This window comes from Carcharodon carcharias, chromosome 12 (assembly GCF_017639515.1).
Source record: "Carcharodon carcharias isolate sCarCar2 chromosome 12, sCarCar2.pri, whole genome shotgun sequence".
NCBI lineage: Eukaryota > Metazoa > Chordata > Chondrichthyes > Lamniformes > Lamnidae > Carcharodon > Carcharodon carcharias.
Window position 1 is genome coordinate 99,315,755 of NC_054478.1, and position 15,316 is coordinate 99,331,070.

Sequence of the window (15,316 nt, forward strand, 5' to 3'; positions counted from 1 at the left end):
CTACACACCTCTGCCTCTCACCAAGTTGTGTGATCTCTTCTGCAAGGAGAGAATGCAGTAGTGTGTGGATGAGTGGTCATAATGGTTTGTGTACAGAGGAGTGAAGGCAACCATTTGTGGGGCATGACTGAGGCATTGGTCCAAGAAGGCAGTAGGTTGAGGATGAGTGGGAGTTTTGGCTCCTCAGATAGGGATGTGAGGTGACTGCAGAGAGAGGAATGAGTGGAGTAATGAGGTGTGTTGACTTGAGGCTTGCTATGTGAGTCAGAATGGGACTTGGCACCTCATGGTGCTTTCCACTCACCTATTATACCCTCCTGATGTCTTAAGTCATCTTGGTACATGGTCTCCAGCTTGGAGAGGGCACATTGTTGCTTCTCTCTTCATTGACCACTTCCATCCATTCCTGCCTGTCCTCTTTCCATCCTTGCTGCAGCCCCTCAGGTGGACCTTCAGTTAAGTGTGGGAGTCTTCCCAGGTGTCCATTCATGTGGCTGTTGTAGTCTTAAATAAAAAGCTGCTGGTGAGCTTTAAGCAGAACTCATTTCTCTGAAAAAATAGCTTGCCCTTCCTAGTTAGTTGGGGAGCACTGAGGTGGGCTCTTAATTGGTCTTCCAGAAAGAACAACTTGGAAGGCCCAGTGTTCTTGTGTTTGTGTTTTGAACCCAAAAATAGTCCTCAGTGCTCCATCAAAAGGAATGCCAATAAGATTCCTCCCCAAATATTTTCCAGATTTTTCAGTTTCATAGTCCTGCATCTATTTATTATAGGATTCATAAAGCTCTTATCAAAACACTTAAGTGCTTCTCAAGATGGCCAGTGATCAGTAAATTTCTGCTGTATTAAGTATATTGATAATGCACTTATGACGGCACAAACCCTTACAGATAGAATACAAAAAATCTGCAGTGCTGGAAATGAAACTAAGAACAGCAGTGCTGAAAGAACTGAGCAAGTCAGGCAGCATCTGTGAATAGCAGATAATCTTGCCTTACAAATGGTAACCCCTTTGTCAGAACTGGGTTTTCACTATAATGTAGTTCTAGGGCTGCCATCAGCTCTCAGACGCAATATTCAAGTTAACATTTATCATATGTAAACCCATGCAGTGAATATTTCAACACTGGGTTGAATGGGGGCATTGTAACCTCATCTTTTGTTCATACTAGGTATTTGCAGTGGACTTTCCAACAAATTGATTCTCCCTATTTCTCCCACTGCCCAATGGAACTAAAAGTCTTTTTGTGTTTCTAATGCCACCCTTTTCTAGAATGGGGATTGATCCTGGAACCTTCATGGCTCACTACTGCATTAGGTGTTGCATTTACCCACTAATCTTACGGAGTTCAATTTTAAACATTTGGATAGGAATATGCTATGGATTTGGTTGGGTAAACAGGTAATTTATGAGCTATAAGTTTCATGAGTTACAATGCTTCTTAATAATGGCTAATATCCATTTCTTTTAAAAGGGTAACTTGAAGATTATTGAATTCAAAAATGATGTGACTTCCATAATGGAATAATTAGTAAATCTAGTTGGGAAGGATTGAAAGAGACCAACTTTTAAGAGACTGCAGACATTTGTGTACTTGCTGCACATCTAAGGGTGTCATCAACATGTTTTACTGCACCCAAAATAGGAATCCATCCATCCTGAACAATATCTCTATAATAAGTGTAAAAATGCACATACCCGGAAGCTGCAGTATGCTTGTGGATCTCTTCATAATCTAAATGACAATCAGATGGTGCTTAGTATTCTCTTTTTTTTTCTTTGCCTTTACACTTGCATGAATAACAGAGTAGAACCAAAGGTTATCTTAAAATGAAACAGTTACTTAACTTGGAAACCAGTGAGCAACACAATGGTTGTCATCCCTTCATACATAGCTGAGGTAATGTGCCTTTACTAAAGCATTTACTAGTTAATTTTCTTTTTTGATTGAATTGTCTTATGATGTTTTGCTTTTTATGACTTCACTTATAGAAACTTTTTACTCTCAAAATGCTGTGAACATTTCTACAGAGTCTCCATATTGGCTAGAGTGATTTACCACTTTGAGCATTTTCAATCAAATTTCTTGATTGTTGTGTCACTGGACCATATCCAATCTAAAGTAGCATTACATTGCTGAGGCTCCTATTTTCATATATTTGTGGATTGAACTGTAGAAATTTAGCCAGGTCCAGCAAATAAGCATAGATTTAAATTAATTTTAAATGCTCGTGCTAAAGTTACAAATATGCATTCAGGTATGTGGGAGGGTGGGGGAAGATACTTCCTACTGAAAGTATCTTTGCCTGCTTAAGGAATAAAAAGAAATAATTTAAGATATTTTCTTTGCCAAAGGAAAATATAAATTATCTTTTATATTTTTGAATCTTATTTTTAGCCTATTTAGGAACTGTGTGGAGGCATTCCATCCTAGGTCTCTGATCCGGGAAAGATCCATTTTGTTGAGCTATTTGGATCTATTGTCTGCCTTTGGGATTAATTGGGAGCTCGATTGAAGCCCTTGCTTGTTCTTCGTGTTAGTTTAAAATATGAAAACAGTTTGAATTTGAACCCAGGTGTTGACTCTTAATTTGGGGTTGTTGATTGTAGTAGGATGCAAGCCCTGCTTGCTTCTAATGTTAGATAAATCCTTCTGTGTTTAACTTGAGCATATCTTTCTTGCTCAGCTGACTGAAATGGCAAGCCTACATTCTGCTGCTATTTGATATTAAATGGAAATATTAGTTTGAAAGTATCCTTCTGACCACTCCTGGGACCAAAATGATGCTATCCTTTGTAATGTATTAATTTGGAATAAAATTATCCTGGAATTTGCCTTTGAATAACAATCATTTTGGCTTCAGATTAGCGTAATTGCCTTTTTAAAAATATAACCTAAATTTGATTTGGAATTCTGTTGGTCTTGGACCTCAGCCAAGCATGTTTTAAATATAATTTTTTCAAATGAGTTAATTGCTTCAATAGTGGAAGTGCTTAATGAGTGGGGCAAAATAACTTGTAATTGAATAGAATTGTCTACAATTAATGTTCAAAGAAAGGCTTCTTGCTTCTTAAATGGGGCAGAAAGCTGTATTGATCATACATTAGGAATTTGAAGAATGTGTTTGTTTGATACAGGATGCCACTCCATTAGATTTAAAATTAAAATTCATGCACAAATCCTGCAATGGAAATATTTTTCTGATGAAGTAAACCTTGAGAAATAAATTTGTTAAAAATTAGGAAATGTTGCTCATTAATAACTCATGCTTCCTAAAGTTGATTTTGTTTTATCAAGCTATTTCCTTTTTGGAAAGAATTTTAGAACAAAGTCTCTATTTGGGAACAAACAAGAGGCTGCAGGTTGGAAAATGTGGTCTTTATGCCATTATTCATGCTTTCATTATTGAAGCGTCTGAATAGAATTGACAATTTAAGTGACATTTTTCCTGAATGGTTTATATCCTAAATATACATATACAATAAAGTCCTCCAGTTAATACTGATTGTGTTCAAATTTTCATAGCTAAATCTTTTTGTTAAGGTTCAAGATATTTAAAGTCTAGCCACAATTTTTTTTCAGGGGTTGGTTGGGATTGTGAAATTAAGATATCACAGACATTAACCCCTTCGTTTTCACCCTGCCAGCATAAGTGGTTATTTTAAATGTGCCTACCTGAAGGAGAGAGTTGTATAACAATGAAATGAATGTCTAAAACTTATTTTTCATTTTAATACATGTTTATACTCTTGACTTCCTAACAAAAAACTTAAGATGCTAGTTTTGCATTTGAATTTAGTTAAGCTATGGTGTGGCTAAAGCAGGAAATAAAATCATACTCTGTGAAAAACCTAGAATGTTCTAGTGACTAAGAAAATAGTTAACTTAGTTCCAAGTATCACAGAATTGCTACAGTGTAGAAGTAGGCCATTCGGCCCATTGTGTCTGCACCGGCTCTCTTGAGCGTTTTAACTTAGTGCCAATCTCCTGTCTTTTCCCTGTAACCCTACACATTGTTTCTATTTAAATAATCATCCATTGCCTTCTTCAATGCCTCAATTGAACCTGCCTCCACCACACTTCCAGGCAGTGCATTCCAAACCCTAACTACCTGCTGTGTGAAAGGTTTTTTTTTCTCACCTCGCATTTGCAGAACACTTTAAAACTGTGCCCTCTGGTTTTCGATAAGTTTACGAGCAGGAACAGTTTCTCCCTATCTAATCTGTCCAGACCCTTCATGATTTTGAAAACTTCTATTAAGTCTCTTCTTAGCCTTCTCCTCTCCAAGAAAAACAGTCCCAACTTCTCCAATCTTTCCTCACAAATGAAGTACCTCATCCCTGGAACTATTCTCTTAAGCCTTTTCTGCACTCTCTCCAAGTACACTATCTCAGACAGTAAGGTTCCACTTTAATTTAGCTGTATGTTAATGTCAACAATTTTAGTTGAAGAAATGTGTGCATACTGTTAACAACTTTTCTGCTATTGATATGCGCCCTTCTCAAGAAGGTGAACTAATTTTTTTTAATGTTCAAGATTGTGAACTGTTGCTGTGGATAACTAAAAAAGAACAATCTTATAGTTATATTTCTTCTTTGATGTTGTTTTGACTAGTATGGTGGCCTGATTTTCCTTTAGTATTGGTGACTAAAGAACAAGTACTTGGCCCTAACCACATACAGACCTGCATTTGACAAGTTGCTTTACCCAATGGCTGAGAGTTTTTTTCTGTTGAATAGCTGAACTGTATAGCTTGGCAGACCCTGGGTTCAAATGAATTGTTGAATGTGGCCAGAAGAGAGTAGGAACACTACAGTTGACTTTAATACACCAGGGTTTTTTGGTTGGGGTGGGGGGGGGAAGGAAAAATCAGCCAGTGTTCACACTCTTAATTGCAATCCAGTGGTTCATGTTGAAGGTATGTGAGTGGAGATCTCAAGTGAGGGCAAAATCTGGCTCATTTGTGACTCCTTGAGATTGAATAGCTTGCCTGCCTTACTGTCAAGTCTTGCATATAACTAATGACCACTTGGTGAGGTACCGGAGGGTGACTTTTGCCTGTGGAACTTTACTCCAAAAAGCTTTTGGAGAGAATCGTGGAAAATTGATGAGGAAAAAGGTTGTTCTTACTCTTTTTTGAGACTTCGGTTCTTTTACCTGTTTTTAAGTCGTCTTTATTTTTTATAGTCTTTCACCTCGGTGGAAATGAACTTCAGCCAGGAGAGCAAGTGGGTGGAACTGCATACTCCTTCACAACTTCAGTGTGCCAGTCTTCTGTAAATGGCCATAAAGGAGGTGTGTGTATACACAGACCAATTCCCAATGTTTGTTTTTGCCTTCATGGGATATCTTAGCAGAGACCACCTGAGATTCAACACAGCTCCTTTGACATGACTTAAAATTAAGGGTGCAGGATCAGTTGCTGGGAAGTCACTGGTCTGCAGCAAAAATGTTGGTCTGTCAATAGAAATTTGAAACTTGCTTCCATTTACACACCAGTGTGAAGGAATTTACCTTGCACAAACTGGTTACTGCACGTGTGCAGTGAGCATGAGCTGTTTAAACTTAGATATCTCCTGTGCTTCTCAGCAACTGAAGTGATCTGGAATTTCCACTTATCAGTCTGCTCAGGTGTATGGCTGAATTTCATTCATTGTTCATCTCCACTTTCACTGTTGACTGCCCCAGTCACACTTAAAACCTTGAGTCAGTGTGGAGCCATCGTTTGCGCCATTGTGGTGCTAGGTGTATAACTTGGGCTGTCTTTCTTCATTGTGTGGTTTGGCATTGCTTAAGATTATCTGGCTGTCCTGTAACACAAGTTGCTGTGCATTGGTTACAAGACAAATATCCTGTGAGCTCTTTTCATTCACTAAATGGTCACTGGGCTTCTGAGGCTAATGGCAGGATGCTCTGTACGTGTATGAATATGTATATACAGAGTGCTGCCTTTCTCCAAGCCAACACAATAGCTATGACTTTTAGCTCACCTTGCTGTTAAATGCAGCAGCCACTACACTAATTGGTGTGGTATAATAGGTGCCTGAGGTGCTCTTCACTGTTGGGATATACAGCTGTCTATTGGACCTGCTGCAGTGTGACAGGGCCCTTACAAAACTTTGAGCCTGATTTGGGGTGGTGCAACAGAACCTCAAACTGTTACTGCAGAGGTGCAACACTAGTCTCATTAATTTTCCACTGTTGCTTGCAAGATCTGGTGCAACTTTTATGATGCATAATATTTAAACCACTTAAGGGAAACCATATTTTAATTAGTTTTATTTTCATAAAAAATTATGATATTTGCACTGCAAACTTTTTTTAGTTTTAACTGAATCATTATAATGTGACTAATTTGTTTTTTAAATTATAAAATCTACTGTGAACCATGATATTTAAAAACAAGCATACTATGTATAGAGCCACCATTTTTTGCTAAACTTAATAGGGTATTTTTTTTTGTGCTTGGTGGTAAATCATAGAGCGAAAAGTTGGGTTGGGAGTATGACATGGCCCTAATGGAACATATGCAATTTCTTGTCCATTTGAATGAATGGACAGCAAATTGCACAGGCTCCATGACTAGCATACAATCCTTCTACCTGATTTTGCTTTCTACTTTACTCTGGTGATTACATATGTTTTAACATAAAATAAGAAGTAAATACCCCATTGATGTTCAAGCTTCTGGGTTGTCGATGTCTCTTAAATGTTCACTTTTAATTTTATGTATCTACCGATCCATACACCTCACTTACCAAGACACCAGACCATGCCATCTAGTGTGCTTATATATTGCATTACATTAAAATTGACACACCTTTTACATGAGTAAGCTGTAGATAGTCAGAAGCAGGTCTTCATAAAAATTGCAAAATCTGCATGCCCATAATAAACTTAAAGCACTGATAGCACATTAGACTGTTAAAACGCAACGCAAGCTTTGAACAACATACATTCTGATGCCAGTCAAGCGAGATTGAAATTGCACCAGAAAATTGAAATGGAGTGGTTCTGTTAGTTTCTTCTTTGAAATGCATCCTGTTCCAATGTATGAAATGTGTATTGTCACCTTTGTCATCGAGAATTTTGTTAATAATATGAATGGTATTGCCAGAATGTAGTTGAATAGATTTCATTGATGAGAGTGTTGGTGGCAAAATTGAGCTCCGTAGCACCTGATTGGGCCCTATGGCTACTGGTTGAGAGTAGAGCGGTGTCCGATCCAACGTGTGTGTGTGCACACTACCGCAAATTGTGGCATAAGGTGTACAACCTTGATTTGATGCCAACACTTCCATTTTGGAGCCCTACGCTCTAGCTGACACCCTCTCTTAACCTCGTATGGCTGAACATGGGTTAAACATCAGGAAGAACTCCCCTACCAATGATATTTAAAGGGACCATCAACTATTTGCAGGTTAGTTGCTGGCTGATTTCTTCTGCCTGTTGGTAGGATCCTACTATTGTTTGGTGCTTTGCATTGTGATTTCTGGTTGTAGAAGTCCAAATGGAGAGATGTGGCAAGTGCTGAAGGAGCTTTTACTGACTTCAAGGCTTCTGCACAAACTAATTGTTCCCAGATATATGTACACTAGTAGGCTTTCCTGTTTTGAATAGACTATGACCGGGAGAACGAGTAGAGACCATGCAGAGCAGATCAAGCTGCTAGAAGGAAGAGGAAAGGTCATAGAAACTAAACAGCCTTTTCTGGCCAAGCTGTTGATGGAAAAGCTAATTCTAGTGAGATAGCAGTAATTGCACTTCCAATTTCCCATTCACCAACAGCCTGAAACCTTACTTACCCTCTGTTACTGGCCATCATAATGTCATCCTGGCCATGTTGCAAAGATAAAAGCCACAACAAAACACAAATTCCAAACCAAATTTAAAGTGAAACTATGCCATTCCCTTAGTAACTGTCTTCTGTTTGCCTTTGCCCGGTCTTGTTCTCCTATGCAGTGTTAGCCTAATGGTTGTAGCATGGCTGGTGGAAGGTTGTTGAATTTCATTGAGAAGACTAGATGGCTTGAAGGGTGAACTAGCAGCTCTGGGCCTAGCAGGCCTGGCTTCAGACCTCACCATCTTGTCATTGTGGTGTTTGTGGGGAGTGGAACAGCAGTGTGGACTGGTTGAGTTCTGATGAAAAGTCAATCTGAGACATTAACTCTGTTTCTCTCCACATACTGCCTGACCTGAGAATTTTCAGCAATTTTTGTTTTTACTTCAGATTTCCAACATCTGCAGTATTTTGCTTTTGGACTGGTTGGCTGATGGGAAATGGGAAGGATGCTAGCACTGTGGCTGGCAGGGATAGGAGAATGAATGTTGTCATTCTTCGAGCAGACAGCAGGTCCATGTTCCATGGGACCACTGTCTCCCTTAGAGGTGCCTCAGCTATCCTAGTAATCAGTTGGAGGGCAGTTTGCAGGACTAGATGACACTCTGGAAGTACCTTTGAATGTGTATTTGTAGCTATGATGAGAGCAATCTAAGCTTCCACTGCAGTTCCCAAATGTTAGGTGGTTTCTGCTTGTGCTACAATGCTGATGTCTCAGCATCCAATCAAATGTTACGTCATGGTTGGGTCCACAAGTATGCTAATGGAGTGCTATTTCAATGCTGGAAAGGATGGCTCCAAACTCTACACAAATCTTTATGCAAAGTTGGTGTTGATCTCCTCCATGCTCCTTGACATTGCACACAGGCTTTCTGCCAGACTTCCTGATGCACCAAGCCATTCACTGTGCATACACATCAGTCGCCTTCTGTAGCCTGCCCTACCAAATTCTCATCTAAGTTAACTGTAGCAAAATTTGTGTGTGGCCTAGCCTTCTGGCTGGCACTATCCTTCCCTTTGGCCTGTCTGTAGGTCACTCGTGTTTTGTGTCTCTCCGTGTGGTTGTCTAAATTATGCACACAACATCTGAGCTCATGGCAGTGTGTGTGATTTGAGTGGCAAGTGTTTTTGTCATCACTATCATCTTGGAAGTTGTTCTTCTGCTTGGCGAGTTTCCATTTTTTGGGTATATGAAAGGCACAAGTGTATGTGATGAAGGGAGAGGGTGGTGGCGGGTGGAGGGGGGTGAATACCTGCAGCTTGTAAATCTGAAAAGATTGTGGATGTGAGGAGGAGGATTTGGTGTGAGGGTACTGTCATCTTCAGTTGACTCAGTCCTTTTGCTAACCATGGGGCTCAATTCTTTTTCTAATAATGGCTTGCACTGTCTCCTCCATGGGCATTAGGACATGCAGGGATGCTTGCCCCCCTCTAATTGTCTTCTGCCTCTGGTTATGCACTGCTTTGTCCTATAAGAGAGAGAAGTATGTCAGTGAGTTGCAGTCTGTTCAGGTGATGTGGCTGTGTGCAAGCTATGAGGTGTTAGGGTGAGGCTTCCAGCAGTATTAAGTATGTAAGGGCATGGTAGAGCATTTAAATGTTTAGCATGAATCTTTGAAAAAAGATTGCCGCTGGGTGAGTGGGTGTGTAGCAAATTGAGCAGTAGCTGAAGCTAGTGGATTGTAGGGTATGGCATTGAAGATGCCGCCTTTAACCACCTTCACTCATGTGAAGTCATTAAACTTGTGGCACCACATCTGGGTCCTCAGGGTTAGACTCTTGGCACTGACCTCCAGGGCTGCCTGTTCTCACTGGCTTTTGCGCACGGGTCTGGAGGGCCACCTAGCCCCCCGAAGATTCAGGATATCTGAGACTTTTCACCAAGGTCTCCAGTGTAGCATTTGAAAACCTTTAAAGGAGTTCATTTTCTTTCAGTTGCCATTCTTTGCTGCTTCCCAGGATAGATTTGCTACTGGCACAATTGCCAGCACCTGCTGTCAGTGTACTTTCTGTATAGAGCTCTGTACCCTGGCTTTAAGGAGTGCTAAGAAGTTAATAATTTTGTGCCCCTAGCTCAGTCAATAAACTGTGAGGTTAAACACTGGCTGTGCACATCGATCATTCTAGTGGGCAGGCAATGGGAAAGTGGTGTGTTGCCTGTATTTAAGTCAACAGATCTGGGTTAATCATGCTTTGTATTCCTGCACCTGTTTTTGGGGACTATTCTATTTAGCCTGCCATATCTTAACAAAATAATATTCAAAGCTGTCCTTCCATATAATCCACTTAGTTTTTCAAATCTGCACAGTTGCTTTGTGCATTTTTAAATGTTTGGTTACCAAATTAATTGGACAAAAGCATTTCTTACTTTGACGTGTAAAAATGCCACTTGTTCCCTTACGTTGATTTAGTGTTTTCAGTACAAAGTACAGTATAGCAAGGGCTTTTAATTATTTTTGCCATAGTTTTACCTAACTGGGTGGAATTTGGGTATTTGGTCTCAAAGTCAATAAAAGTCTCAATTCTATGAAATAAAAACATGACTTATTCAGCAATAACGTATTTTTTAAACATCTTTTAAGTGTTAAGTGGCCCTGAACAGGTAAAGAAGAAAGCATGATTGAGCAGGGTTTTGAGGCTTTTGCAGGAGAGTGAGAGTGGTAATGTAGGGTGAATTTAGGAGCAGAATTTGAATGCAGAGGCATGGTGGCTGAAGCTGTTGCTAAGAGTGGAAGTTACCCAAAGACCAGATTTCAAGAAGCAGCAGGTATGTTAGGATGTGGCTGAAGGGAGTTGGATTGGGAGGAGCAAGAGCATAGAGGGATTTGAAAATAACCAGGTTTTTGAAGATATGCTGGAGGGTGGAGTGCTAATGGATGCGTGATAGTATAAGAATGGGCTAGCTGAAGTTTGTGTAGAGCTCTGGAGAATGACTAGAAAATTATTGATTAAATCAAGCCGACAGGGTGACAAAGGCATGGGTGAAGGTTGGCAACAGAAAAGGAGATGTGTTGTGATGCTGAAAAAATAAATTAGGCTGTATTGAATGGAAGGTTTCAGGCCCTGAGTCAACCAGGACACCAAAGTTGCACAATGTTAGGCTTAGTTCAAGTTAGTGTCCAGGAAGGAAAATGAAATGGCTGTGGCATTTGTTTTTACTTAATAGAATGCCTTGAATCTTGCCAATATTGAACTGGAGAAAATATTGATATATCCAAAATGGCACTGGTAGTTGATAGACAACGACAGTTGTTAGGTCCAGGGTGATAGCAAAGCAAGATTGGATGTCATTGGTACATATGACAGCATTGTGGCCCTAATTGAAAGGAATCATAGATTGTGACTAACAGTCATTTTAATTCTAAAGAGATTGCATATAATACAATATGTCCAAAATACTGTGAAAATTGTAATTCATATACAGATTTGAAGAGCTTTAAATGTTTTGACCTTGCTGTTTTAATGTTGGGTTGACTCAATACCTTTATAGATGGAAAGCTGGTCTACAGTAATTTATTTGAAAGTAGCAAACATTTAAAAGTATTCAGTATTTTAGTAATTGGAAATATGCCTTGACAATGCTTGTATTTCTACTGTTTTGTAATGTTGAACTGTGTTGTAATTTTATAAAACTTTCTTATTCTAGGCACTCAGTTGGAGATACCAAAGTTCCCTTTTGCCTTCAGTCCTGTGTGAAACCTTTAAAATATGCAATTTCTGTTCATGACCTTGGGACAGATTATGTTCACAATTATGTTGGTAAAGAACCCAGTGGATTACGGTTCAACAAACTGTTCCTAAATGAAGAAGGTAGAATTTGAGTTCTAATTGCAAAACTTAAGTTCCTTGATATAATTTTAAAGTAGCTTAATTTGACTCTGACATTTGTAGCTCTAGCAGACATTCTAGCCAATTTTAAGTCTAGCCAATTTTGGAATTAAAATGAACATATTACTTGTAAGTCTCAGCTGTGTTCAATGAGCATATGCTACTGTGATAGACTTTTTCATGTATTTCAGGTTTTCACCACTTAATTTCTAGCATGATTCAAGTGTAGAATTTATTATATTTAGATTGTTAATGTCATTGACATTTCTAGCTATTTATAACTATAGTCTGATGCAATGGCATATATTGCATTTTTAGTTGTCAAGTGGTTGAATTTGAATTATAGCCCCTATTTTGAATCTAAGCATTTTGTTAGGAAAAGATAATTCCAGCTTCATTATTTTTGAGTAAACAGCAATTTGTGAAGCACTTTCTACCTTTAGTAATTAACATTTCTATCAAAAGCTCAAATATTCCCTTTGGAAGTTTTGTATGCAGTGACGTATGAAAGTTCTGTAGGCTTTCAAAAGTTGTTGTCATGGTAATTCTCATGAAAATTTGATAACTAGTTCTCTTTTGTACACTGCAGGTATAAATAATCCTATATATGTAAAGAAATTATTTTGACCTCTGCTGCTTTTGATTGCTGATTTCTAGTTAAGCTTGTATTTTTCAAATAATGCAAATTAGAATCTACAGTTTTGGTATTCTGCTGTAGCGGTACTAAAATTTTGCAGCATTTCATTCTTCTCTGCCTTCTCTGTCCCCCTGCCCCCAGTACAACATCACAAAGGTGCACAATCTAGAATATGTTATTAAATGATGTTTAAATTCAGTAGTAAAAGCCAAACTAATATATTTTAGAAATTGATTAGTTCTGATATGTTGCAACTAATGTAACAGAAATAATTTTACCTGTCACAGGATGAGTTCTGCATTTTCCTTGTGATATCCTTTTCTGTTTCAGATAAACCTCATAATCCGATGGTAAATGCTGGGGCTATTGTGGTAACATCCCTTATCAAGGTAGGGAGTTTGTCATCACTCCTTTTGAACGAATTATTAGAAGGCAAATATGCAAAATATACTTGCAGGTACATGTTACTAGAAACTTGTCACTCCGATGGAACTACTTGCTCCTTTACGAATGTACAAAATGATGGACAGGAAAAGAGCATCTGGACCACTGGTCTTGCTCATCACTGTTGTGTTGCCTTGAACATCATGCTTCCCAATACCCCACTCCCACCAGCAGCCATGTAATCTCCTAGAAGAGGCCAAAAAAACAGATTTTAAAACGAGTGCTAATTTAGGGATAGAATTTCTCAGACCTAGTCCAGGAGATCACAGAAGCCATGGCTTCATGATACTTGGTATTTCACTCATTTGAGAATTATGTGATAACTGCCTTCGCCAGGAACTGTTCCAGCTGTCTTTGTTCCCTGTGCACCGCTACCGGAGATGAACTAAGAAGGAATTATGTTCACAGACTGTAACGTTCTGTAGTAGAAATCTCGTGAACTTAAACCTCACCTTAATTTTCCATTTAATAGAAATTTGGAATCAGGACAAGTATTTGGATATGTTGTGGAATTGAAGTGCTAACTGCATATCTTTGCTACAAGCCATTTTGTTCTTGTACAAGACTTTGTTTATGCCTCATTCCAAATAGCGAATGCACTTTTAAATAATATTTAACTGTGTCCTTGTACAAGAACAAAATTGGTGTATTTTGTTTTACATGCTGTCATCCCATCAATGGAAGCTAATGCCTTATTTTTCATGGCATTGGTCATGAATTTTAATAAGAATTGCATACTACAACATAGCTCTATATTTTTCAACATCCTGCCATTTTGTACACTTCATGATTTTAGCATACTTGGTGTTAGCTCATGTGCCTAATGATTAATTTACCGTAAGATCGATACCATTTGCTAAACCTCAGTTTGTTCCCCCATCGAATTCTCATAGTTTAGTTTCATTCATAGTCCTACCACGCTCTCTCATCTTATATCATTTACAAACTTGCAGACCATTTCACCAACACCTACATCCATAGGACCGTTACTATTTCTAACACTGATCCCTGTTGGATATCACTTGCCTCCATGCAGATCCACAACAATTAATAACCTTTTTCTGCTTGAAGGAATGCATTATTTCATTGTAACAAACTTTCCAATTACACAAGATTCTATACCATAGATTAATAAATTGTGAGGAACTTTATCAAAGGCTTTCTGAAAATTCAAGTAGATGGTGTCTACTGGGTTAGATCAACCACCAATCTAGTTAATTCTTCAAAATGGTCTAATTAGTGAGTTGCAACCTTTTTTTTTCACCAAAAGCCATGCTTTGTGTCTGATAACTCCCTTCTTGATCCAGGTGATCATAGACAACATCACTTATAGGCAAGATGCTGAAAGGGATCATGATTGAAGTCAGACTAATGGGCCAGTAGCGCCCTAGTTTTGTCTTATCACCTTATTTTTTTTTATTCACTCGTGGGATGTGGGTGTTGCTGGCTAGGCCAGCATTTATTGTCCATCCTTAATTGCCCTTGAGAAGGTGGTGGTGAGCCACCACCTTGAATTGCTGCAGTCCACCCACAGTACAGCCACAGTGCTATTAGGAAGGGAGTTCCAGGATCTTGACCCAGCAAAGGAGCAGTGATATAGTTCCAAGGCAGGATGATGTGTGGCTTGGAGGGGATCATATTGAAAATCAGAACCACATGACATTGTTCCAGTCCAACGGGAACAATAAAGATAGGGCAAGGCACATGTTCCATTCTTTTTGAGCACCTTTGGGTGGATGTCACCTGGCCAAACACCCCTATCTGTTTGAGGCTCTTAATTCTATTTAAGATATCCTCAGCTATTCTCATTTTTACAATTCGTGTTAAATGTCTTTACAAAACAAAATACTAGAAAATCACCAACAACCTGCATTTAAATAGTGCATGTAATGTCAAAGAAACATCCCAAAAAATTTATATGGAGGAAAAAAGTAAAATGGATGGTGTAAGGGTCATGAAAGACGACTGAAGCTTTTTGAACTGAGAAGTTTTGAGGGTTTGAGATGGAAAAGTGAAGAATCTATGTAGCTTCTCCAAAAGCCAGAGAGCAGGGCAGAGGCAACAGAAAGCTACCCTTAAAAGCATGTGGAGGGTGATGGAGGATGCAAAAAATGGCCAAAATTAGAGAACCAAAGGCTGTGATAGGGCAAGGTGAAGCCATGAAGGGAAATCCTTTTTTTCTGTTTGTGAAATCAGCCACTGTACTGTATTATGGCTGATAGTATCTCTTTTCTGGGTAGAACATAATTTGAATTGTTACAAATTGCGTTCTCAATTGAAATTCTGATTTCATTACAAACTTGTGCTCTGAAGTGTTACTTAGATTATGCTTAGCTTTTTTTTAGCAATGATCTAAAATAAACAGCTCATTTGATCTAACGTTAATTGTCTTACAATATTGAGCATAAATAATTCAGATTCTGCAGATATAACCATATTGACAATGTATCCACGGATCCCTTTTATAAATTTATGTGGTAGATTTTAATAAGTCATTTATATGCTGAATAATATTAAATAGTAATTAATTGCATTTATTGCCAGCTTGATTCAGAGAAACTTGAATTT

General features: G+C 38.6%; 1 protein-coding gene across 2 annotated transcripts in view; it reads left to right on the plus strand.

Moving 5' to 3' along the window:
- Window positions 1–15,316, plus strand: part of LOC121284602 (glutaminase kidney isoform, mitochondrial-like) — a 111,032-nt gene that overhangs the window by 35,794 nt on the left and 59,922 nt on the right. For both annotated transcript variants that reach the window (XM_041200103.1, XM_041200104.1), the window contains exons 6-7: window positions 11,486–11,649; window positions 12,635–12,693. In XM_041200103.1, the coding sequence (XP_041056037.1) occupies window positions 11,486–11,649; window positions 12,635–12,693 (223 nt within the window). The remainder of the gene's footprint in view (window positions 1–11,485; window positions 11,650–12,634; window positions 12,694–15,316) is intronic.